This window comes from Bos taurus, chromosome 4 (genome assembly GCF_002263795.3).
Source record: "Bos taurus isolate L1 Dominette 01449 registration number 42190680 breed Hereford chromosome 4, ARS-UCD2.0, whole genome shotgun sequence".
Lineage (NCBI taxonomy): Eukaryota > Metazoa > Chordata > Mammalia > Artiodactyla > Bovidae > Bos > Bos taurus.
The window spans coordinates 60,273,941-60,298,100 of NC_037331.1; the positions used below are offsets into that span (position 1 = coordinate 60,273,941).

Below are 24,160 nucleotides of genomic sequence, written 5' to 3' on the forward strand. Positions count from 1 at the left end.
GAGGACCAAGAAGCACAAACACGGAGCATGTCAGAAAGCCCATTTTTCAATTATAAGCCAACATCTAGGAGTCATTTAGCTCATTCTTATTAGAAATCATAATTTCCTGGAAATTCTGCACATTTTGTCATTTGGTAGATGCAGCTCTATAATTTTCCAGGGGGTCTGTTACTTTCATGAAGGGAGGTTCAAGTGAACAAGATTTCACACAGACTAAACCTGTGTGAATCTAAATTTAAGATTTTGGGGAAAATTGCACATCATATTTGTATTCTGCACAGCATTTTATAGCTACCATTTATTGAGTGCTTATTATATGCCAAGAACTATGCTAGGTGTTTTAAGGGACTCCTCTCACTATATCTTTACTCAGTTCTACAGATGTAAATTACTGTTATTATCATCATAATAATAGACTTGATGACATAAAGGACTTAGTTGAGAAAGTATAGAGAAAGAATTCTAGCCTCAATTCTGGTGACTCCTAACTACTTAGCACTAATGTTTTTATGTAGTTCATCACTCGCCCTTAATACACTGAAGTATCAAGTAGAGTCCAGAATAACAGGGATCCTCAAATTACCTGAATTTTAATTCCATTAAAAAGAGATAAAAGGTAGAGGAAGAAAGGTGATAGGAAGTTGTTACTTTATTCCACTCCTGTTTAAAACCTGCTAATGGCTTCTTATTGCAGGTGGAATAAAGCCCATGCTCCCTAATGTGTTCTACAAAGAATTAGATGATCTGATGCCTGCTGGTTTCTTCAGCTTTTACTCATTTCTCCTTCTTCTTGAGCTCAAGGTCATATAGATAATGAGTGGCAGAGCCAGCATCCAAACTCAGGCAGACTGGCTCCAGGACCCTGTTCTTAACCACCTTACTAGTTGAATGTATGGATGGATGAATGAGTGGATGAATGGATGGATGGATGGATGAGCGAATCAGTGGGTCAGTGGACTGATGGATGGACAGATAGATGGACATGCACATGCATGGATAGATGGACATGCACATGCGTGGATGAAAGGAAAGAAAGAAGGAAGGAAGGAAGGATCTGTAGATGAATGAAGGAAATGAGAGAGGGACGGAGGGAGGAAACTAATTTAAGAGACTTGTAACTCTAAGAGTTTGTATACAACCAGTCAAATCTATTAAAGCTTTTCCATCAGCATCTGCAATACTCTTCAGTGAATTTCTTTCACAAAAGAAAATGCACACATATACCCTTTTATCTACCTAACAGATGAAATTGAACTAAAGTCCAGGTGTGGAGACATACCCCTGAACAATTTTAGAGGCTAATACCACTTAAGTGATTGCAGTAGGATGCCTGAATAGACAGGTTATATGCTTTTCTATCCAGCAGTTAACCTGACTACATGAAATGCCAATCCCTGGCTCTAGAGGTAATGGGCAGGGCAAATACAGCACCACTTCTGAAAGCCCATCAAAATCATCTGCAGTAGTTTTTACACTGTCTGAAATGCTGTTCCTTCTTATTTGCTTAGAAAGCTCATATTCTACTCTTTTAACTTAACTTTTTATATCAATCTAATTTAAATGAATAGAAGTATTCAAATCCTGAAAGCATAACACACCTCAGTGAATTTTTTAGTAATCAGCTATCCATTTTGCTGTTCCTTAGCTCAAGATCTAGAGTATTATGCAACCACCAGAGACCCGTGGGGGCTCCCCTGGTGGCTCAGATGATAAAGAATCCGCCTGCAATGCAGGAGACCTGGGTTCAATTCCTGGTTTGGGAAGGTCCCCTGGAGGAGGGCATGGCAACCCACTCCAGTATTCTTGCCAGGAGAATCCCCATGGACAGAGGAGCCTAGTGGGTTCACAAAGAGTTGGATATGACTGAGTGACTAAGTACAGCAAAGCACAGAGACCCTTGGGGGCTGCCTTACCCCCAATTTCTTCCTGTCTCTAAGAGAATAGGAGAATACCCTGTTTCCACTACCATAGATAAATTTTCCAATTTGAGCTTTACATAAATGGAATCACATAGTGTGTGGTCTTTTTAAGAGGATTCTGTTTGTTCAATGTTGTGTTTTCTATTCATTCATGCTATTGTATGCAGTATAGCTTTTTAAAAAGTATTTCTTTGTAGTAAGTATGTTGCTATATACTTACTACAAAGTCTACTATAAAGTGGTGTTGGAGAAGACTCTTGAGAGTCCTTTGGACTGCAAAGAGATCAAACCAGTGAATCCTAAAGGAAATCAGTCCAGAATGGTCATTGAAAGGACTGATGCTGAAGCTGAAGCTCCAATACTTTGGCCACCTGTTTCAAAGAGCTGACTCATTAGAAAAGATATGATGCTGGGAAAGATTGAAGGCAGGAGGAGAAGGGGATGACAGAGGATGAGATGTTTTGATGGCATCACCGACAATGGACATGAGTTTGGGTGAACTCCAGGAGTTGCTGATGGACAGGGAGGGCTGGAGTGCTGCAGTACATGGGGTCGCAAAGAGTTGGACATGTCTGAGAGACTGAACAACAAATATTGCTGTATGAATAAACTAAAATTTATCTAATATACTGAGTGGACATTTTGACTGTTTCAAGATTTGGGTTATAACAAATAGAGCCACTGTGAACATTCAGATACCTTCTTATGCAGCACCAGTTTATGCGTTTCTTTCGGATCTCTATCTTTGGGTAGAATTGCTGTATCATTGAGTATGAATATTTTAGGTAGACTAAATACTGTTAAACTTCTTTTCCAGGTGGTTGAGCTGATTTACACTCCTAACAACTGTTTATGAGAATTCCATTTTTTTCTACATTCTTATCCACATTTAATTATTTTTTTAAATCTTTTCATTGTAGCCATTCTGGTGATATTTGAAAATATCTCATTGTAGTTTAAATTTGCATTTCTCTGGCGATTAAAAAAGCCAAGTATCTTTTCATGTGTTCATTGGGCACTTAGATATCTTGTGAAGTATCTACTTATGTTTTGCTTATTTTTCTGTTGAGTTGTCTTTCTTTCGCTTATTGATTTATTAGAAGTATTTATATACAATGGATATCAGTTTTTTGCCAGACAATGCTGCAAGTTTTTCTCCTACCCTGAAGTTGCCATCCTTCTTGTACCCTTTGATAAACAAGAGTTCTTGATTTTAATATAAGCAGATCAAACCTTTTTCTTTAGGGTTAATTATTGTTTTGATTCTGTTTAAGAAATCTTTGCTCACTTCTAAGTTATCAGTATTATTCTTTGTATTATATAGGAGCCTCATTGTTTTTCCTTTCACACTGAGACCTATAATCTACTTTGTGTTGATTTTTGTAGATGGTATGAGGTAAGGAGTTATAATTCATTTTTCAGATGCATATGTAATTGGCTCAGCACAAGTTGTTGAAACTTCTTTTCACTATAGTGTCACCTTTTTCATAAATCTAGTGACTGTACATATAAGACTATATCTGAAGATAAGAAGTCCCTATCCTATTTTGTTGTTCTGTTTTTCCATTCATGGACCAATATCAAGCTGTTCTAATTATTATAGTTTCATAATGTCTATCTACAAGTATAATTCTTCCAAATTTGCCATTTTAGCTAAGTATAATAATAATTATTTTGCTATTAAAACTGGTAACAACCAGCACTTATTTTATCTCAGTTAATATGTGAATCGTGTAGCACTTTAAATTTAATCTCAGCAGCAATCTGATGAGGTAAGATGCATTATCTTTTTTATAATGAAGAAACTGAGCCCCGGAGGAAGAGTAAGTTGGTTAAGGTCACATTGCTATTCAGTAGTGACACCAAGATTTGCCCAGATCAACCTCACTCTAGAATCTCTGCTCTTTTATTAACACACAACTGTGAGCTTGAGCTATGGCCTCAGGTCATTCTTGGTGAATTGTTTATCTTTTGATGCTAGAGTCTGATTTTTAGCCCTAACACTAGTTGGTTTTTTTTTTTTTTCTCTCTCTCCATGTCCTTAAAAAAAAAAAAAAAGCCCAGAAGGAAAGTGAACAATGGAGCACTGGATTAGACGATATGTCTTTTTAGTGTCAATTTCATACTATTTTTAGGCATGAGAGAGGATAGAAAAGAATATCCAGAGTTCTGTTAAACCAGATTTCAGGAGCTGGGAAGCGCTGAGCAGCTTTCAAGCATCTGATCCCCTGTCCTGAAATAGCAGGAGTGGAAGCTTCTGCACTGGTGGAGCTCAGCAGTGGGGAACTTTTCACATTCCTTGCCCTCACTCTCCTTGCCTCTTTTCACCTCTCCCACCTACAAAAGGTTTTGAACTTTGAGCCTCTTCCCACACAGCACCAAAACTCCAAAGCCAAGCTATTAAGGAATACCCAGTCTAAAAATAGAAAACTCAAAGGTCACAAGGGTGAGATTTTGTGCATAGGTATAAATAGACATTTGCATCTGTGAATTCATCAATATATTTCCCAGACTGACCCTAGAGCCACAGATAGTTCTAGTTTCCATGCTGTGGCTACCTAGTAAGATTTTGCAGCCATTCTGACACTTTTCACGGCGCTCTTGTGTTTATGATTTATCCCCTTCTTCCTGTAGCTCAGAATTTTAAAACAAAATGCCCTTTGTGTTAGGCCAGTGCTTATCTCTCTTTCAAAAGTGCGCCATTTCCAAAGACTGGTTTAGTTGAAATGGCTCATTATTTCATGGTAAAAATACTCAGAATTTGCCTAGTGCCACCAAAACATGTCCCTTTAGTCACTTGCAAACGGGTTCACAGTCTGAGTATAACAAGGGTCATCGAAAGCAGGAACAGAGCTTTTCAGCATCTGAAACATTACATTTGTCTGAGAAAATTCCCATGAAAGAGCAGAAATTATATGCATTTTCCTGTGTCATCTTGTCATTCTATCTTTAGTCGTGTAATTTTCTTATGTAATGGTCTGCATTCGATGATATTAATAGATTGAAAGGGGCTGAAAACACTAACACTTTTCTTACGAAAGAAAGATTGAATACTAGCTTATCAAACATCTCTAAGCCTATCAAATGCCACTCTGATGCCCTAATACCCTAACTGAAATGTGTCATTCAAGGAAATAATAATTTAGGACATAAAGTTCAATGCAGGTTGTAATCTCCAAGTTCTATAATTACTAATGGACATTAGGGACTTCAAAATACATTATCTAGTGTGTGTGTGTGTGTGTGTGTGTGTGTGTGTGTGGAACCTTACCAGGTGGTCTCATTTACAAGTAAGAAACTTGGAGCCCTGGAGCTGAGATGACCTTCTCAAGGTCACAGGGCAGCACTAGAACCCTTTCTTTGTATTCACTTTTCATTCTTTACTTCCTACCCTACAAAAGCCATTGTTCTTTGAGCCTCCAATGACCATATCTGCCTCACCTTACAGTATCCAATGGAAAATAGGAACAAATCTACTTTGAAAGGCAAAAATGCTACATAAGTGTATAGCATTCTTATTTTTCATTTTAGAAACAAAGTGTGTGGATTATAGAAGTTTTCAAAGCTTCCTATTTAAAAGTGAATTAAATGTCAGCAAATTAATAAGAACTCATTTACTCCCAGCCCTGAAAATACCTTAATATTCCAGACTTAAAAGAACAGTAAGTTGATCCTTTTTTTTAATAAAAGAGAATCTCATTGTGTTAAAAATAGTGTGCTTAAAAACAACTTGGTTCTTAAAAAAATCTATTTTTGTCTCATTGAAAATTTCTCTTTAAATTCCATTTATAAAATCATTGCCTACAAATTCAACACTTCTTCAAAAAAGTGTTTCTGTTTTCCTTAAAAAACAGTAATAACCCTTCCCTTCCCTATTTTTATCTGTGTGTTTGTTTGTTTGTTTAAATCTCAAGATTAAGGACCCTGTTCGTGAGAATCAGGCCACCTCTGTGAGCTGATGCAAGTTTAGTTTATCACTGGGACAGCCTGGGCTGAAGGCCACTTGCTATGGGATGAAGAGCAGCGTAATTTTGTTGGCCCATAGTTGCCTTGAGCTTACTTCCTGTAGTCATGTTCCCTTTTGATCCCCACAGCCCCCTGATGAAGTTCGTTCTACTGTTGCCCCCAGTTTACAGATGAGAACACTCGGGCAATGACAGATGAGATGTGTGGCCCAGCTGGCTCAGCAGTAAGTGATAGAACCAGGATTTGAACCCCAGCAGCCTGACTCCCAGCATCTTTGCCTACTTTCGGCCAACACATACTCTTGGACAAGCCATTTTGCCTTTCTCACTGCTCTTACCTGAAAAATGAAAGGGGAAAATAGATCAGATAATCTGGACCAGTCCTTCCTGCTCAATCATCCTCAATCCTGAATATCTGCAGTTTGAATATTTTTGAGGAAAAAAATACTACTTTTTTCTTGCCTTTAATATAGGAAAAATATTTAAATCATAAATCCCAAAATACACCAGTCTTCTCATTGTTTCTTTGGTAACATGTGAGGGAGCAAATTGTTTTTGATTTGTTGTGTGCCCATTTCTCATCACAAGGGATGAGTCCCAAAGAAGCTTAGGACGATGGGAAAACTGTTGTCTTATGGAGGTTGAAAGAATGGCTCTGGCGTAGAATGCTGGATGTGCAACAATGATGGGCTGTCACCCCAACAATGGAAGGGCAATGACGATGGACTTTGGAGCCAAGTCAACTGAGTTTGAGTTTGCCACTTGAAAGCTGTGTGACCCTGGACAACTTTCATAACCCTTCTAACACGGTTTCTAATTTAAATAAAAAGAAATTGATGTTATTTTCCTAGAGGAAAGTAGGGCCTGAAATGTGGCTAATGACAGTGGTATGGCCGTTGTTGGTACTGTCACGTGGCCAGGTATTATCCATCAACAGGTGCTGGCTGTGTAGTTGCTGTGAGCCTCACTGGGCTGTCCATCAAGATCATGGTTTCTGTTGAAGGAAGAATCCAAGGAGATCTGGGAGAGTAGGTGGAGAATTTAACTTTCAAAGCATCAATCACAAGGAAATGCCCTGTGCTCTTGGTGTCAACTAAGGCAGGAAGCTGCTGCTGGGTCAACAAAAACTGTAGGTTTCCAATGCTCTTTTGGGGCCATGTGCCTTAGTTGACATGATGGAAGGCTTAATTTCTTCAAGTTTCATATATAAAATGAGGATAAGCATCATGCCTACCTCCTGGGTTGCTGTGAAGATAACACCCCTAGAGCCCTTGTGAGTTACACACAATCTTCTACCACCTGATCCCTATTATTAAGGATGTCGTTTTCATCCCTTTTCACCCCAGCAAGAGCAGGGCTCGTTGTTCTCAGTTTTGTCTGGCTTGCACAGCTCCAGTAGTCCCATAAAACTTTAATTAGGGCATAAAGTACACATATAATCATACCAGTCCTGAAAAAGGTACTGCGATAATGTGATTAATAAGTTTTTGTATGGTGATAGTGCTTTACAGTGCTGCTGTAGACCTGTAAATTTTACTGGCTTCAGTGCTTATGGAAGTAAGAGTGACAGCTCATTGCCCAGGGCAGCAACACACAACCCTCCTGCATTTACTTTTCAAGTTCCTTAAATAGCTTTGTATATCAGGTCAGGACTTCACTTTCTTCAGTTTCGTCATCTCTACCACTAACGGGCTTCCCTGGTGGCTCAGATGCTGAAGAATCTGCCTGCAAGGCAGGAGACTTGGGTTTGATCCCTGGGTCGGGAAGATCTCCTGGAGAAGGGTTGGTTACCCATTCCAGTATTCTTGTCTGGAGAATTCCATGGACAGAGGAGCCTGGTGGGCTACAGTCCATGGGGTCACAAAAAGTCAGACACGATTGTGACTAACAGTCGGCCAGTCACCACTAACAGGAGCTGGACTTGGGGTTACTCATATGTTCTTTCCTCTGATTTCTGAGATGTAATAACAGGCTTGACTAAGAACTGAGGGCCATCAGAGAACATCCCATGTTCCTGGAAGTGATCTGCTGGTACAATCTTCATTGTCATCACCACCGCTTTGTTCCATATTTATCTTTTTAAAGCACTTTCCCATGAATGGGGGAGGCCGTGGAGATTTCATTTCCACTTTTTAGTTTCAAAAATCAAGAGCCATAAAGGTGAAGTGAGCTCCTCATTGTCATGGATGGACTTGAACCCAAATCTTTTGCCCTTAGACCCAAACTTTTTAGTGTGACTGCTGGCTGCTGCTAGCCTATGCCCCTACCTTCTCAGGAAGAGAACAGCATTTACTATCTATTCTAAAGGATGAAGACAAAAGAGGTTTGTGCATAGGTGTGCCCCTTCCAGAGTGGAGCATGTCCCCATGGGTTTGATCAGGGCTCACTCACCAGGGGCTTTCCCCAGGGGATTCTCCCTAAATAAGGTCTGTGTTCAACTACAGGAAGGGCTCCCTGACCTTCCCCAAGTGCTGTGAACCTTACTGCCGCCCCACCCCTCCTGCCCTCCTGGGCTGCTAGGGCTTGAAATTCAACCATTTGGGGCCTTGAGGACTAATTTGCCTTTAAATAGAGTTCAATTAAAATAGAAATTCTTTCACTGTATCACACGACTGAGCGACTTCACTTTCACTTTTCACTTTCATGCATTGGAGAAGGAAATGGCAACCCACTCCAGTATTCTTGCCTGGAGAATCCCAGAGACAGGGGAGCCTGGTGGGCTGCCGTCTATGGGGTCGCACAGAGTCGGACACAACTGAAGCGACGCAGCAGCAGCAGCAACAACAGCAACAGCCTATATTAAAAGAAAAAAAAAATGTAGAATCCTATTTTGGCCCTGGGGAATCAGGGATAGGGGAGTCACAAAGCTTACTTCTTTGGGCTCCAGTAGCCTTATTCATATGACATGAACAGTCAGAGGTATTCTAAAGAGCAAATGAATGTATGTAAAAGGACTGTAAAAATGTAAGCTTGACAAAGAGCTGAGGAGAAGGGAGGGGCTGGTGTGCTGGTCTGGGAAGAGGAGACAGGTGGCCACACCTAGAATTCAGAGCACTGGGTCTGACCGTGACAAAGGAAACTTTGTAATGAGGTGGTTTGAAGGCAGTCTGACTGACTTAAGGGTTTGGTCCAGGACTGAACCTTCAAAGACACTTGGGCTGCTTCGACCTCCAACCATCTGTATCTGGGAATGTCAAACAAATGGTTAATGGTATCAGATGCTTAATGATCTCAGATGTCCCCTGCTTACCGCCATAAGAGGGAAAAGAGCCCCCTGGAGAAATAATTCAAGGATGCTATTTTCAAAGTTGCAATTAATTGTGTATTCGGGAAAGCTCATCTTCTGCCAGTTATTCAGTTGAGAAATGGGAAATTATGGGTGATGGAGGAGCTGTGATTGACAGGGCAGTTTGAATGATCTTTATAAGGTCAATAAGGCAGATGCAGAGCCCATATTCAACACCAGGCATCCTGGAACAAAGCCATAATGATCATAACATGGGAAGAATTACGAGCTAACTTCCATCAATCAAAATATGTGCATAAGGGTAGGTCTGACCATCTGACCTTAAACTTGGAGGTTTCATGGGGACTAGCCTCTGGTTGCCTTTTTTAAGTGCCTTTTTTTCTACGGTGGCTTGAGCCGAATGTGCCTCCCATTGTCTCCCTCTGGGGGATGTGGCCGTGTCTTTTCATTTCCCTTCTCAACTTCCTCCTTTCTTTCCCTCCTCTTTCCTCCAGCTAGTGAGACCTGCAACGATTTCCACCCGATGTTCTTCACCCATGACAGATCCTTTGAGGAGTTTTTCTGCATCTGTATCCAGCTCCTGAACAAGACATGGAAGGAAATGAGGGCAACTTCTGAAGACTTCAACAAGGTAAGAGGAATCTGAGGCAGAGGCATCAGCTTCCTATGTCCTGGAAGAGGCTCCTCCCCACCCTTTGCATGGTCTCTTTGCTGCGCGTGAAAGGAGAATGAGGATGGCTGTGAGTTTAGGTGGCTTTGAGGATGGAAAACGGAAGGCATACCTGTACAGACAGGAGCCTGTGTGCCAATGATGTTCTTATCTCTCTAGGGATAAGCTTGGAACAGTTTGTTCCTTTTGGCTCACTAAGCAGAAGCCACGGGCAGAGACTCTTTCTTGAGAAATATTGATAAGGTGAACTTTGCCTTTAATGGCATTGAGCTGGGAGGCCTTGTTAGTATAAGATCTAGTGGGGGAAGCACCTCCCTTTCACCTGTGCAGGTGACTGCTAGGGAGAGAATGAGATGAGGAAGGCTGCTGTGGTCTCTCTGGGTTATGAATGGGTTGAGATAACTGCCCTTTTCTCTGTCACAAAGAGTTTTTATTAAAATGCAAGACCTCTTTGTGGGAGTTGAGTAAGTTGAAATGGAACATTTCTTGGTTTACAGAAAGCATTTGGTTTTTGTGGAGAGTGTGAATCTCACATTTCCACTTGTGAGTGAATGTTGGGTGGAGAGAAGAGTGTTGATCAACTTAAAGAAAGGGGATACATCTTGTGCACTTTTCAAGATAAACAAAATCTTTATCCTTAGATCAAAGCCTTGTTAGCAATCATGACGTGGCTACTAACAACTGGCGGTTGGGGCAGGTGTGCATAGGACTGTAATAATTCTGATTTGCTAATATATATGGCTCTAGGTTTGATTAGCCCCCATCACCCGTGTTCCCTGGCCTGGTACTGGGGACAGAACTGTTTCTGAGTCTTAAGTGTCTGGTCTCAGAGTCATCCTGCAGGGCCTTCATGGGCTTATGCTTGGGGCATAACGTAATATCTGTATTCTGGTGTCATTTGATATTCTTCATGGTCTTTGCCTCCCAGTCCCCTTTTCTCTGAACTTAAGTCTATCTAGTCCTTCTTTTCCACCATATTTCAGGTTCATGGCATCTTGAACCAATATTGGCTAAAAAGAAAGAAAACCAGGGAAAGGACACTTTTCCCAAGCCCTCCCCAAGGTTAGAACCTGTCTCTATCAGCATAATGATCTTACCTGCACTTGTAACAGAGAATGAACACCATTCCATCTCAGTCATTCTGGGCCACCTATTCAGTTGCTTTCTTTTTGATTTTTGTGAATCTATTGTATGTTTTTGATTTGTGGTTACCCTGGTTTTTGAGAAAGTTTACCCATAACGGTATCTACTTGCTTTAGACTGATAGTCATGTAAGTTCAAACACATTCTAAAAGATGGACCTTTTTTACCCTCCCCCACATTTTGTGATTTTGATGTCCTGTTTTACATCTTCATGTTTATCCTATTGCTGTTCATTGTAGTTATAACCACTTCTAAGAAATGTTTTGATTGTTTTTTAATCTGTGTACTGGTTTGTTTAAGTGATCTTCAACCCTTTTGTATATTCGCTTGGGCCATCTATTCAAATCCTTGAAATTGGCCCCAGGGACTCCCCTCTGTGGAAAACACTAGTCTGTAGATTGTGTACTAGAGCTGCAAGTGTCTGAGCAACTGTGTCCAAGGACAGACATGATTTGGGATGGGAAGTGAGAAAGAAGAAGCCCGTTAATTCCCTTATGATTATAACTGTAGCCGCCTAAGTGTACTCTACTTGATTATGAGGGACTTTGCAAATCAGGTGCAAATTATCCTTAGGAGAGAGGGAAGAAGGAGCATGGAGACCTTTGTTCAATCAGACCAAACCAAGTGGAGAGTTAAGTCGGCAGGCTCTGAGAGTTCCAGAGTGCTGTAGCCACCTTGCCTCTGGGTCAATGCAGCTCTTCCCATGCTGCACCATTTCTGAAAGTCACTCAGTCCTCAGCTCTTGTGTCCTGGAGACACCTGTTCCTCAGGAGAAGATGTCACTGGCTCCCATGTGTTCTGGTACCAGGTATCCATCTGCTTTCTGGGGGGGGAGGGGTTCATCTAGCCTTCCTCCCCAGAATTTTAGATATCTGCATTTTTGTGAAAGATAAAATCTAATATCATTGCTATTGATCTATGCACAGATGAGGTATATAGAAAATATTAGCAAATTCCTGCAAAGGAATAGCTCAAGGGAATAAGTACGTAGACTTAAGTACTTAATTACTGTAGAACTTACAAGTTTAGGACATAAAGTTAAGAATACATCAGTAACAAAGGAAATCAGAGGCGTCAGTCTGGAGTTGCTGAGCAGGGCTGGAGGGAGGAGGTGAGCCTGGCTCTCAGATCCATTTTGTTCATGGCTGCTGTGTGCTCGGGCCGGTGAAGATGATTTTCTCCTTGCGTAGGGTGAGGTCCTGGTAGGTGACAGTAAGGCCCCCAAAGGGTCATGTGAAAATCTGTTTAATTAACTTATATGGTTGCAGAAACATTCTTCAGCAAGATCTAAGAGCCAGGTTCAAATACAGTTTCCTATTGTAGCCTAAGTGTCATCTTTTTTGCACTGGACAATCATAAACTATGGAGAAGAAAATGGCAACCCACTTCAGTACTCTTGCCTGGGGAATCCCATGGACAGAGGAGCCTGGCAGGCTACAGCCCATGGGGTCGCAAAAGAGTCAGACACGACTGAGTGACTAAGCAACAAATGATAAATCTGCTGCCAAATAGGGGTGGTTAATTATGGTTGTGGGTAGGCAGCTGGAGGCCTGAGAGGTAGAGGGCCCCACTCCACATGCCCACTGGTCAAGAATGGATATCAGTGGAGGATCAGGAATGGGTGTGACAAGGCATTTAAATTTTCTACATCAAATGTTGGTGTGTTTGCTTTTTTCTTTTCAATACTGTGCATGCCTTACTTTTGTAACCAGAAAAGTATATCAGTTATATACTTTTAATCGCATGTGTATTAGGTTTTTAATACTTTTGTAACATATTGTCACAATTGTAGTGGCATAAAGAATACAAATTTTTTATCTTACAGCTCCCTGGTTCAGAAGCAAAAAACAGGTCTCCCAGGGCTAAGATGTCAGCAGAACCATGTTTCTTTGGGGAGGTTCTTGGGGAGAATTCATTTCCTTGCCTTTTCCAGGCTATGGAAACCACCTGCATTCCTTGGCTCATGGCCCTCTTTGTCCATCTTTGAAACCAGCGATTGCAAGTTCAGTCCTTTCTACCACATTTCTCTTCACTCTGATCCCTCTTATGCCTCCATCTTTCACTTGTAAGAACCCCTGTGATTACACTGGACCACTTGGGTAATCCAGAGCAATCGTTCCTGTTTTAAGGTCAGCTGACTAGCAGCCTCAATTTCATCTGCAATCTAAATTCCCTTTTGCTATAAAAGGAAATACATTCACAGAGTATGGGGATTAGATTATGGACATCAACACAGGGCCATTATTCTGCTTACCATAATGTGTACTTAACTAGTAAATATAATAGATTTGTATCTGTGAGTATCAATTTAAATCAATGAAACATGATTCAAACATGAATCAATGGACAGATGAGCTTTTCTGGTGTTCTTTTTTCTGGTAGACTAGCATAATACCAGTTGCAGAGTTCTGCTAATGGTTGCTCAAATGCAGGTATAATTATGTCCTTTTTCTTTTATTTCTCTTTTTTGTTGCTGGCCTTAACAACAACAACAACAACAAAAGGGCGGGGGTGGGGTGGGGTGGGGGAGTGGTGGGGAAGGACCCTGAGTGAGAGCCTTTACTTAAATGAGAAGAATGTCTTCTCTGATTTTTTTCCTGCTGCCTGTCTATCAGCCACTGTTTGCTTTACCAGATAATAAATTGGAAAAGAGAAAAGCTGAAATTGTAATCAGTTCACTTTTCTTCTTGTTATTAACTTGGTAGCAGAAGAGACTGAGTTTAGGAACAAATGTGGGTTTGGTGTTACTGGTAGATTTAATGTTTTTCTTGTTTCCTAAGATTATACAAATGGAAATTCAGAAGTATTTTAAGAGTCTAATGGAAGACACAGTTTCTTTGAACTTTCTTGGACATCTTTTCAAGCTTTTGCCTGTTTGAATGAAAACATGGATGGTGGATTTAATCATCAACCTGAGATACAGGGTTCTCTAAGAAAGGCTTAACTATTTGCCTCCTTTGGCTTATTAGTGGAGAAGCAGTATTTCTCAATCTAAAATTTTGATTTTTCTTCCCAACAAACAATACCAGATTCCGGCAGACCCAGGAATCTCTTCTACAACCCACTTTGTTGAGGACACTCGTTGGTAGATACCTAATGCTTGGACGTTAACACTGCTGCTGAAAGTGAGTGTTTGGAAAAGCAGTTGTCTCACTGCTGCTCCAGACCTGGGAAACAGCAGATGCAATGTTGTTGGTTTTTTTTTTTTAATTTATTCAAGAAAAGTAGAATTAAAGAGTGATCACAATATTTATGCTTTGAAAGTACTTTCAGTTTCTCAATACAGCAGTCTCTGCAGAGTAATCCATTGATTCAGGCCATTGAGTTTGTATTCTGTGTTTTTGCCTTTTATTACCAATATTTCAGAGCATACATTATTCATTGTCATGGGTATTAGAGAAGAGCTAAAGCACAGCTGGATCCCCCGAAATGCAAGTGGCCCCATAGTCATTTCATTGAAGCCTTTACTTTTGAGTTGGGGGTTAAGAAGGAGGATGCAAGTGACTTGGATATTTCAGGTATGGGAATCTCATTTCAAGCTTTTGTGTCGGACTGCTCCACTTGAAAAATTTGAACAAGGATATATATACATCAAACTCAGTATCTATGAATAACAGCATTTCTCAGCCTGTCTGTACATTGGAATCACCTAGGGGGCTTTTTTGAAAGCTGTGTTATCCTGGTGTCCAACTGTACCACATGCCAATTTAAATTTTTTGGGGTGGAGCCAGCACTATTAAAGATTTTCATTAAGGTAGATTTGATCACTAAAGGTAAATCATATCCATAGAATTACCATCAGTTGACACACGTAACACATTTCACCAACTCATGACTTGTGCTGATGAAGCAGTGTGTCTGTCAGTCTACAAGGCCCAGGTTCTAATCCTGACTCTTTTACTCAGGAGCTCTATGCCTGAAAATTAAAAAGAAAAAAAAAGTGGATATCAGAATTCTATCGCTTTCTCTTATAGTGGTGTGATCTTAAGGTGAAGTCATAAATGTAAAAAGACTTTGAGGAAGTAAAATATCACATGCAGTTGTAAAGTGCTCTTTTTGTATGTAATAAGATAAATCCTGTCTATGAAATACAAGTAAATTGCTTTTTCACAAGAAGACTTTTTTTAGCCATTATGTTTTAAAAAAAGAGGAGGGAGGGGGAAGAAAACAAAGTGGAGCTGTCTATGTAGCCCCAGTTAACTTCTGAACTGAATTAAACAGCTCATCTAACTTTGGTGGAAATAGGTTGAAGCTGAAAATTTGGTGGTGTTTTTCTCCAAACATCTTTATTAGGTACCTTGATTTTCCCCGTGACAAGCCATGAGTAGCAGCCTAAAAATCAGCGGGTCCCCCAGTTTTCATGTACTTAATGTCTGGTGAAAGTTAAGGCCTCTCCAGCAATTACCTTGTTGCCCAGACTTCTCCCCAGGGTGGCTGAGCCTACTAAAATACCATCAAAATATTTGTTCATATTATTAGTGTTACTTCAGATGCTGTCAAAATGGGCCTTAAAAACCAAGATCAAATGACTTTGCCATGCCTTCAAATTACCAAAACTGAAGAAACTAATGATTTGAAAAATGCAGTCACTCTAGAGTAAAAGCACTGTTTTAAAATGCTACCCAACAGCGTAATAAGCAAAGCACACATGATAGAGTTTATGCTCTCAGCTCACAGATGAGAGATCGTCCCTTCAAAGAGGAGAGGCTGTGCACGGGGAGAACCCAGGCCCACCACACAAAGCTGCAGCTGCCTCTGGCTGAGCTACCAGCTTCTTCCAAGTCAGTGGGTGAAAACACAGTGGGAAGAATTGGAGAACAAGACACAAGACAGGGGACACATCCTGAGAAGTCCCCTGGAAGGTTATCCATGGAAAATAACCACTCTCTAGTCCCATAGTCACATCTAATGGGTTCTGATGTGGTATAGAAAAGGGATTGTTTGAAAGCTCAAAGGCAGTGACCACATAAATGAAAAAGGGAAATATGTTTTCTCCCCAAACCGCTTCCAGCTTACTGACTTTCTATGCATGCTTTTCAGGGGGCAATTAGCTATTCAGAAGTCCCCTTCCTAGGCCAGCTCAACTTCGTCATGGTGCAGACAGCGCTCTGTTGGTTAGCTGAGCTGGCCTAGGGAATGAAAGGTGGTCTGTAACTCTCACCATGAATAAACATGAATCTCATTTGCATGAGGCAGGTGACTGTAAAATATCTTGGAGCAAGTTGTGAAAGGAGGCTTTGTGCATCTGTGCCCAGGGGAAGCTGGGGGGGACTCAGCGTTGTTTATCTTCATTAGAATTCCAACTAGTGCTGCCGTTATTGATCTGAACCCAGGCCTGGTGTGGTTAATAAAGTAGGTGTATGTTTTAATTGAAACGTGAATGTTTAAGTAGAGGAGAAGTCTTTTAAAAGGCCCTCATGTCATATGGGATTATCCATTTTTCAGCTGTCGAGGCCATTTACAAGTATTTATTCAAAAGGCTTCTCATGTTTCACGTAGGTCTTTAGGTTTGGCAGGAAGGAAATCAAATCTCCTCTAGAAGCAAATGTATTATATGAATAGGTTTATTTTTTCCTTTGATGTTTCCCATTGCATAGGTAGCAAATGGTTTGTGTATGTGTGTGTGTGTGCTTGTGTTTCAGTGTGTTTAAGGTATCCACTTAAGGTGGTATTACCCTTTTTCATGTAATTTGCCACTTTCTGTTGGACAGTAATCATGGCATGTCCTCATCAATATCAATTATGCTGTTGAGAGACAGTGAAAAGACCAAGAAAGATCAACTGTACTAATTTATTGTTTTCAAGAGGTATCTTCTTAAATAGATCTCAGTGTGTACACTTTCTAAGCAGAAATGTATTAATTATAGGTAACATAGTCCTGACTAAGATGGGAAGATTGCTTCAGTGTGAAGCAGTATTTCTCCAACTCTTTTGCATCACAACCCCATTAAGGAGCTTTCAAACATATCTTTCAAACCTAATCACCCTCCTCCTGAAATTTCAATTATGCAGATATATTGTTATTTGTTTATATATGTATATCTGTACTTTCTATGTTAAAAGACTAAGAATTTTTGCTCCTCCAAGAACTAATTTTCACCTCCCCTGGGGGAGAGCAACAGAAGAGCCTGCAGGCAGTCCCAGCATGGCTTCTCACCTGAAATGTGACCTTGAGCATGTCCTTTAGCCGCCAAGTCCCTTCTCATCTGTAAGCTGAGTAGCAGTAATAATAATAATAACAATGATATTTCCCTGAATCACAGAATTAGACCCTCAGTGGTGGGCTTTGTAAATTGCCCCATACATATGGGAGGTGCTGATCTCAGGGGACAAACAGTAATTTGCATTTGGATTGTTCAGTATAATTGAGCAGCTTTGATTTCCCAGGGTGGTGGTGGTGGTAGTTTAGTCCCTAAGTCATGTCTGACTCTTGCAGCCCTGTGGACTGTAGCCCACCAGTCTCCTCTGTCCATGGGATTTCCCAGGCAAGAATACTGGAATGGGTTGCCGTTTGCTTCTCCGTCGGTTTAGCCGCAAAGGGGGATTTTGACCACAGTGGGGCACATTTCTTAGTGAGGAGGAAGTCCTTTTGTGCAGTTGGTGGTTATGAGGGACGCTCTCCCCAGCCTGCCCACAGATGTACCACGGTGATGCCGGAGCTTCGCAGAATCTCAGAGATGGACACGCTGGTCCTTCAAGAGCCCAGGTTCCCCAGTGTCAGCTGGATAACCTTGTGCAAGGGCTTCAGCCCTGTCAGCTTCAGATTCCTCATCTGTGAGGGAACAGCAGGAGCAATACCATGGCTACCTGGGCTCTGAGCCCTGGACCCTGTCAGGCGCAAAACTGCTTGGCTCAGTCTGGCCTGGCGCGAGCACCAGGTGACATAGGATTCTAAATTCCCCTGAAAAAGAAAACTCATGGCAAAGCTGACGACGAAATGTTTTCAGGCTTCTCCCTCTGACTTAAGTGACTGGCTTAATAGAATGTCCATCTCAGAATGCCATCTTAGTGGTCCCAGCTGCACAGGGTCCGTGCAACTTTTATGAGAAAGCAGGGGTGACCGTACAGTGGTTCATTTGCAGGGACCATCCTGAGATTGTGCCACTAACAGCCTGAGTGTATGTCCTTCTGAAGGGGTTGTATACAAGGATCCTGAATCATCCAGAAAGAATTAGATTTTGTTGACTCTTTTCTTGTAATTTTCACAAGAAATGGTTAAACTGTTAACAATTTGTTTAAAAGCTGACTGATAGGCTTAGTTGGTTGAAAACACAGCTAACATGTTTTTCTCTCTTGACATTTTCTAAAATCGGAACATTTAAAAAATAATACTTGCTGTGTTTGAGTCTCATGAACAATTTAGGGAAAAGCTTGACAATAGTAAATATACATCTTGAAGTTTCCTTTATGTGCTCAGGGCTTTTCTCGTTTCCAAAGTCTTCATAGACTCGGTGCATCTTTCTCTGAATGTGTTGTTGTTGTTTAGTCACTGAGTTATGTCCAGCTCTTTTGCAACCCCATGATCTGTAGCCCACCAGGCTCCTCTGACCATGGGATTTTCCAGGCAAGAATATTGGAGTGGGTTGCTGTTTCCTTCTCAAGGGGATCTTCCTGACCCAAGGATCAAACCTGGGTTTGATCTGCACTGGCAGGTGGATTGTGTGCTAAATTAAGACTTGCCAGTTATGAGAAGCAAAGAATTGATAGGTTCTTCTACTGGACAGTGGTGAGACATATCAGTTCCTTTAAAAGTATATATATATATATATATATATTTTAGTGCATTATAATTGGCATACAATATCACATTAGTTTCAGGGATACAACATAGTGATTCAATTTTGTGTATGTTGTGAAATGACCACAACAACAAGTCTAGGTACCATATGTCACCATACAGAATTAAAACAATATTATTGACTATATTCTCTATGTGATACATTATACCACTGTGTATATGTCTCTTGGTTCGACTGCAGACCTTTCCTGAACATGAAAATAATGACAACTCTTTAAGTTAACTGTTCTCTATAACTCTATTCAATGACTTTGGAAGCTTCTTTTCCCTTTTATTAACTACACCTTGGGGGCAGTGTATGAGTTGCTAACTGGTTCCTATGACCTGCATTCCATATTCCATGGTGGATCATGTGAGGGATTTGATAATGGCACAGAAACCATTTTATTAGTATACATCCAATTGAAAGGAAATTGCCTATATTTTAAGCTAGGCATAATGAGATTTAGGCATTCTAAAGTAAAAGGCAGATAGGAAACAGGGATGGATAGCTAAGAAGAATACCATTTGATGGGAATCTCTCAAAAAATGCCAAGTCCTTTTTGATTTAAAAGAAAATATTTATCTTGTATTTGCAAAGTAAATTATGTTAAAAGGGAGTTGAGAAGACACTCCTCAGAGACCTGTGTATCATAAGGTGGAACAGAAGTACAGAAGGCACTTCTTGCCACCTGAGGGGACTAGATGTTGGGTAGTGGCAGGGGATAGAGGGCAAAGAGGGGCCCTAGATAAAATGAGATTAGGAGTCAGAATGAGACAGAAGTGTCAGAAGCCAGTTGCAAAGACTCCAGTACAAGAGGTAGCAGAAGTTAGAAGATCCCAAGTGAGATTTCCACATGCCCGCTGTGAAAATACTGGATCATGGCGGTCAGGAGCAAAAATATATATTTAATTATTTAAATGTACATAGTTTAACTGCTCATTTACACTACTCATGTGCCTGTGTAGGTTTTTCAAAGTCATGCTTTTACATCTGAGCAGCCATGAATGATGAGTCAAGACTCTCCACCTTCATTTTCCTAAATTGGAGCTAAAGCAGTTACCTGCATGGCATGACACCAGAGGCTGGCCTGCCCACTCCATCTCCAAGCATGGACATAAGCTACTGGGTCTAACAGGTCAAAAACAGAAGCTAAGATTGAGAGGCAAAAAAGAGGGTACTCAATAAGGTTCAATTTTATCACAGTCTCTCTACCTATTTGTTATAGAGAGAAAAATCAATGTGGAAATTTGAATGAGAGATGAACATTCCAAACTGCTAGTTTCCTCTTTTCCTTTCCTCCCTCTCCCCTTTCTTTTCTATGTATTTTCCTTGAAGTTCTGGTAAAATTAAAAATGATAGTGAGTGCTTAGTGAAGTACATGGAGAAAGTTGTTTAGGCGGGTAGTCGGATATCATTCCTACACCCAGTCAACACTCTCCCTAAGGAAAGTTCTCAAGCCACTGTGGCTTTTGGCAACAACTCATTCAGATCTCTTCAAGTGCTCCCCTCGCTCTGTCCTTGGGAATACCCATATCTAAAACTTACCACAAGGAACTGCAATTGTCTAACTGGCAGGTTTCTAGTGAGTAGAGCCTTGCTTTTTCTGTATTCTTGGTATCTACTCAATGTCTGGGATATAGAAGGTGTTCAGTGTTACTCTCCCACAACCATCATGTACACAGCATGGCCACATCAGTGGTCCACTTTTGGTTAGTAGTGTTAATATCCAATCTACACTTTAAATGCTGCCCATCCTTTCAACAAATATTATTGTGTGTTGGTAACATAGTAGGCACTGTCCCAGGCACTGAGAATACAGAAAAGGACTAGACTGATGATTCCTGCCCTTGTGGAGCTGGCAGTCTGCTGTGTTTCTATTTGGAAACTAGTCCCTCTTTCTGAAACCACCAGTCAGTGACCAGAGTCAATACAACCACTGTTGGGTCCTCTGCCTTCTCATCATTGCCTTGGTTCTGATATTCCTCTTCTCTCCAAATCTGGTACAAGTGATTGCTTGGGCCAGTGAGATGTTCATGGATATGAAGTGAGCAAAGGCCTGACTATGGCTTCTGTGGTTGGGTTGGCCTCTTGCACTCTACCTTCATCATGAAATAAAGTCTATAACCTGGGAAACCATTAATCCTTTATTGTAGTTCCCAGAATGAGGCATATAGACTGCAGTTTCCTTACCTATCCCATGAAATTACATCTTGCTTAACACTGTCACCTCAGCTGACCTATAGACCTGTGAATAGAAGAACTTCTTAGCTGTTGGGATTATTTGTTACACAGCACTCTTAATAGCTGACTAAGAAACCAACTATTTCAGTAACTTTTCTCCTAGCTTTAAAACCGTCCCACTTTCCAAATGTCCTGCAACGTTGATCTGACCGTATCATTCTTGATTTTAATCCATCTATAGCTGTCCATTGCCTGACTTATATAGTTTCCTAACCTTAACAAGATGTTCACATTTCTCTTTTATTAGCCTAAAATACTTTTCCCTGCTTCATCCTTATATCTTCACCTGTACCTGTCTGAAGCTCTGCATATTCTGAACTGCCCACCATTCCTTGCATGTGCCATCATACTTTCCTAGCTGAGGTGTTTGCTCATTGTCCTTCCCTCTGCCAGAAATGTCTTCCTCCATCTGCCTGTTGAAATTCTACTTCAGGATTTTGCACAAGCGCAACCTTAGGAAGATGGTTACTGTCTCCCCTTCATTCAGACTGAAATTCTGCACCTCTGCCCCCACAACATGGAATTCAAAATTTCTTTTGGAAAATATCTTTGAGCTAAGAGTAGTAGTGTATTTACAAATCTGCCTTTCTAAGTTAAATATGTCATTGGAAACAAGAACTATAGTTTTAAATCTTAATATCTTCCTGTTATTTTTAAAGTAGTCTCTGCTCATTTTTTGGACGGTTGAAGATTGAATGAATAAATGGCCAGAAATGTTTAATTTACTCATTATTTATAATGGCCTACCCAGCCAATAAACTGGATTAATTTATACCATTTTTGTGGGATGGTCACTGTTGTTCAATTACTAGAGACTATAGTTACTAAGAATTCTGCAGTTCTACAGAATAAGGAATTTTCTTGTCCTGGATTCCAATAGATCTTGAAAAACCCTTCTAGATCCTTCTTTCTTAATCTCCTCTTCAGATGTCAGAATTTTGAGGGAGTTACAACTGATTTTGCCATTCATGTTTTAAGAAAAATTAAAATTATTTTTCCACATCTGTAACTTTAAATAAGATGAATAGAAAGCTTCAAAAATGTTGAAGAGTTGCAAAATAAGCTAAATTTCTTTTTTCTAAGGGGAGTTGGTTTAAAACAAAAACGAAAACCTCTGTTTTATTGTTTCACCTTAACTCATTTCTTATATCCACTATTGGATTTGCTTAACCCACATGCCCTGGCCATTTGAGGAGTATTCTATTTCTCCCTAGTCTTGTTTCTTCTCCAGGCCACGGGGGAAAATAATACCAGTAATGGCATTTATCCTTTCACAAGATGGCCACCAAGAGACTTTCCAGTGTGGAAGACAGACATGCCTTTCAGCAGTTCATCCCACTTAGATGACTGCTGTCTACCCAAGCACTCCCAAGAAACCTGTACCTGTCTCACATGTCAAATAGTAAACATGAGGGCATCATGCAGTTTATAAAAATTGTCATTTGTATTTTACCTTTGCCTCCCAAATTTCCCTTAAATTAGAAAAAAGTTGCATTCCCTAAGAGCTTCATAAGAGCAGGAAGATTTGATTCTTGCCACAGTTATTGTGTGTTTAAAGTGCAGTCAAGTCCCTAGAACTCTTCTGGTCCTGATTTCCTTATTTCTCTTTCACATACCCGTTTGCGTGGCTTGGCTGGAATCGAGGTGTATGGCATATGGCTTTTTGCCGCTTGAGCTGCCACAGAAGTAAATGTCATTGGCATATAATGCCAGATTTCCATTTTTTGAATCACAGAGCATAGGATTCTGTCCGAAAGCTCCCAGGCCACTGTGTGTTCTTGAAGCAGAAGCAGAAAAGGATAAGAACCATGTCTCAGAGATGCCCTGCTTATTAAAATGTGTCTATTGCGATAAGAAATATATATAAAATGGAGATGCCGTTGCCCTCAAATGTGTTAGAAAAAGATGCCTGGCTTGTTTTATCGGGCACTAAGCAACTCTGGATATTTGTTCCAAGCCTCTACTAAGCAGATAACAGTTAGAATGTAGAGATGGTTTTGATTTTTTTTTTCATACAGATAAAATTCACTCGTGCATGTACCAGAAAACATGAGACTGTGAATAAAAGATATTGATGTTTTTTTGATGCAGTTCACTAAAATTTTGTATTCATTAAACTGTCATGTTATAGAACACTTCAGGACAGACTTGGCTGATAAAAGAGCCTAGAAGCTGCTGCAGACACGCCCTCAACCTTGACTTCCCACCCCCACCCCTCACTGCACTCACCTCCCCACTCCCAACCCCCTCCCACTGCTGAGGAACCAAGAGGAGGGTTTGGAGATTCACAAAGAAAGAAGAAATGTAGTCAGTAAGTTCAGTAAGTCAAGAGCAGCATTGACCCTGAACCTAAGGAGTGGAATTCAAACTCTAGCGCCATTATTTCCTTGCTACGTGATCTTGGGTGGATCAGTTCATTACCTTGCCTTGTTTCTCAATCTCTTATCTGTGAAATAATATAGATATTTTACTTAATATAACAACTTGATATGGTTGTTGTGGGAGTTAAATGAGCCAAGATGAGCTGGTCATATGAAATGGCAGATATTTGACCATTTCTGAATTACAAAATTGAACATTCTTTATGGTTTATCCTAATATATATAAAGCACTTGGGCCATTTCCATAGGATTACACAGTGCTCCAGATGAGGTGTGGGAGGCGTGGATTCTAGTCCAGTTCTGCCTTTAGTGCTTGATCCTGGATGGTTCTCCTACACCTGCACCTACCACCCCTCTCCTATCTAGAGAGAGGTGGCCCCTGAGGCAGCTTCCTGCTTCTGGGCTTTGAATTCTCTCCCTTGTCATCTGCACCAATGTCCCTTCTAATCTTCCCATCATCGGTATCATCCTCTTGCATGCTGTCTTCTCACCATGATAAAAAGGTACTCACATCTCTTGCATTTTACAAAAACAAGTAACTCCTTGATCCTCTATCTACTTCAAGCTAGGTTTCCTCATATAGTTCCATCTGTGTACCATTTCTTTTTTCTTCTTCCATTAATTCATTAATCCACTGCAACTTGTCTTCTGCTCTCACTAAAAATATAATTCAGCAAAAGGAGACAAGTAGGACTCTAAAATACACTAAATTATATTGTCAATACTTGAAAACTCTTTAGCCACAAAAGCCTCCCGTTTTGACAAAGTCAAGAATTACCTCTGATGGACATTTTAAAATCTCTCGTATTTGCC

The 24,160-nt window shown here is 40.6% G+C and overlaps 1 protein-coding gene across 7 annotated transcripts in view; it reads left to right on the top strand.

The window, feature by feature from the left end:
* The window catches only part of ELMO1 (engulfment and cell motility 1), a 582,500-nt gene that overhangs the window by 405,929 nt on the left and 152,411 nt on the right, over nucleotides 1–24,160 (top strand). For all 7 annotated transcript variants that reach the window (XM_015469368.3, XM_015469370.3, XM_059885500.1 and 4 more), the window contains one exon: nucleotides 9,626–9,762. In XM_015469368.3, the coding sequence (XP_015324854.1) occupies nucleotides 9,626–9,762 (137 nt within the window). The remainder of the gene's footprint in view (nucleotides 1–9,625; nucleotides 9,763–24,160) is intronic.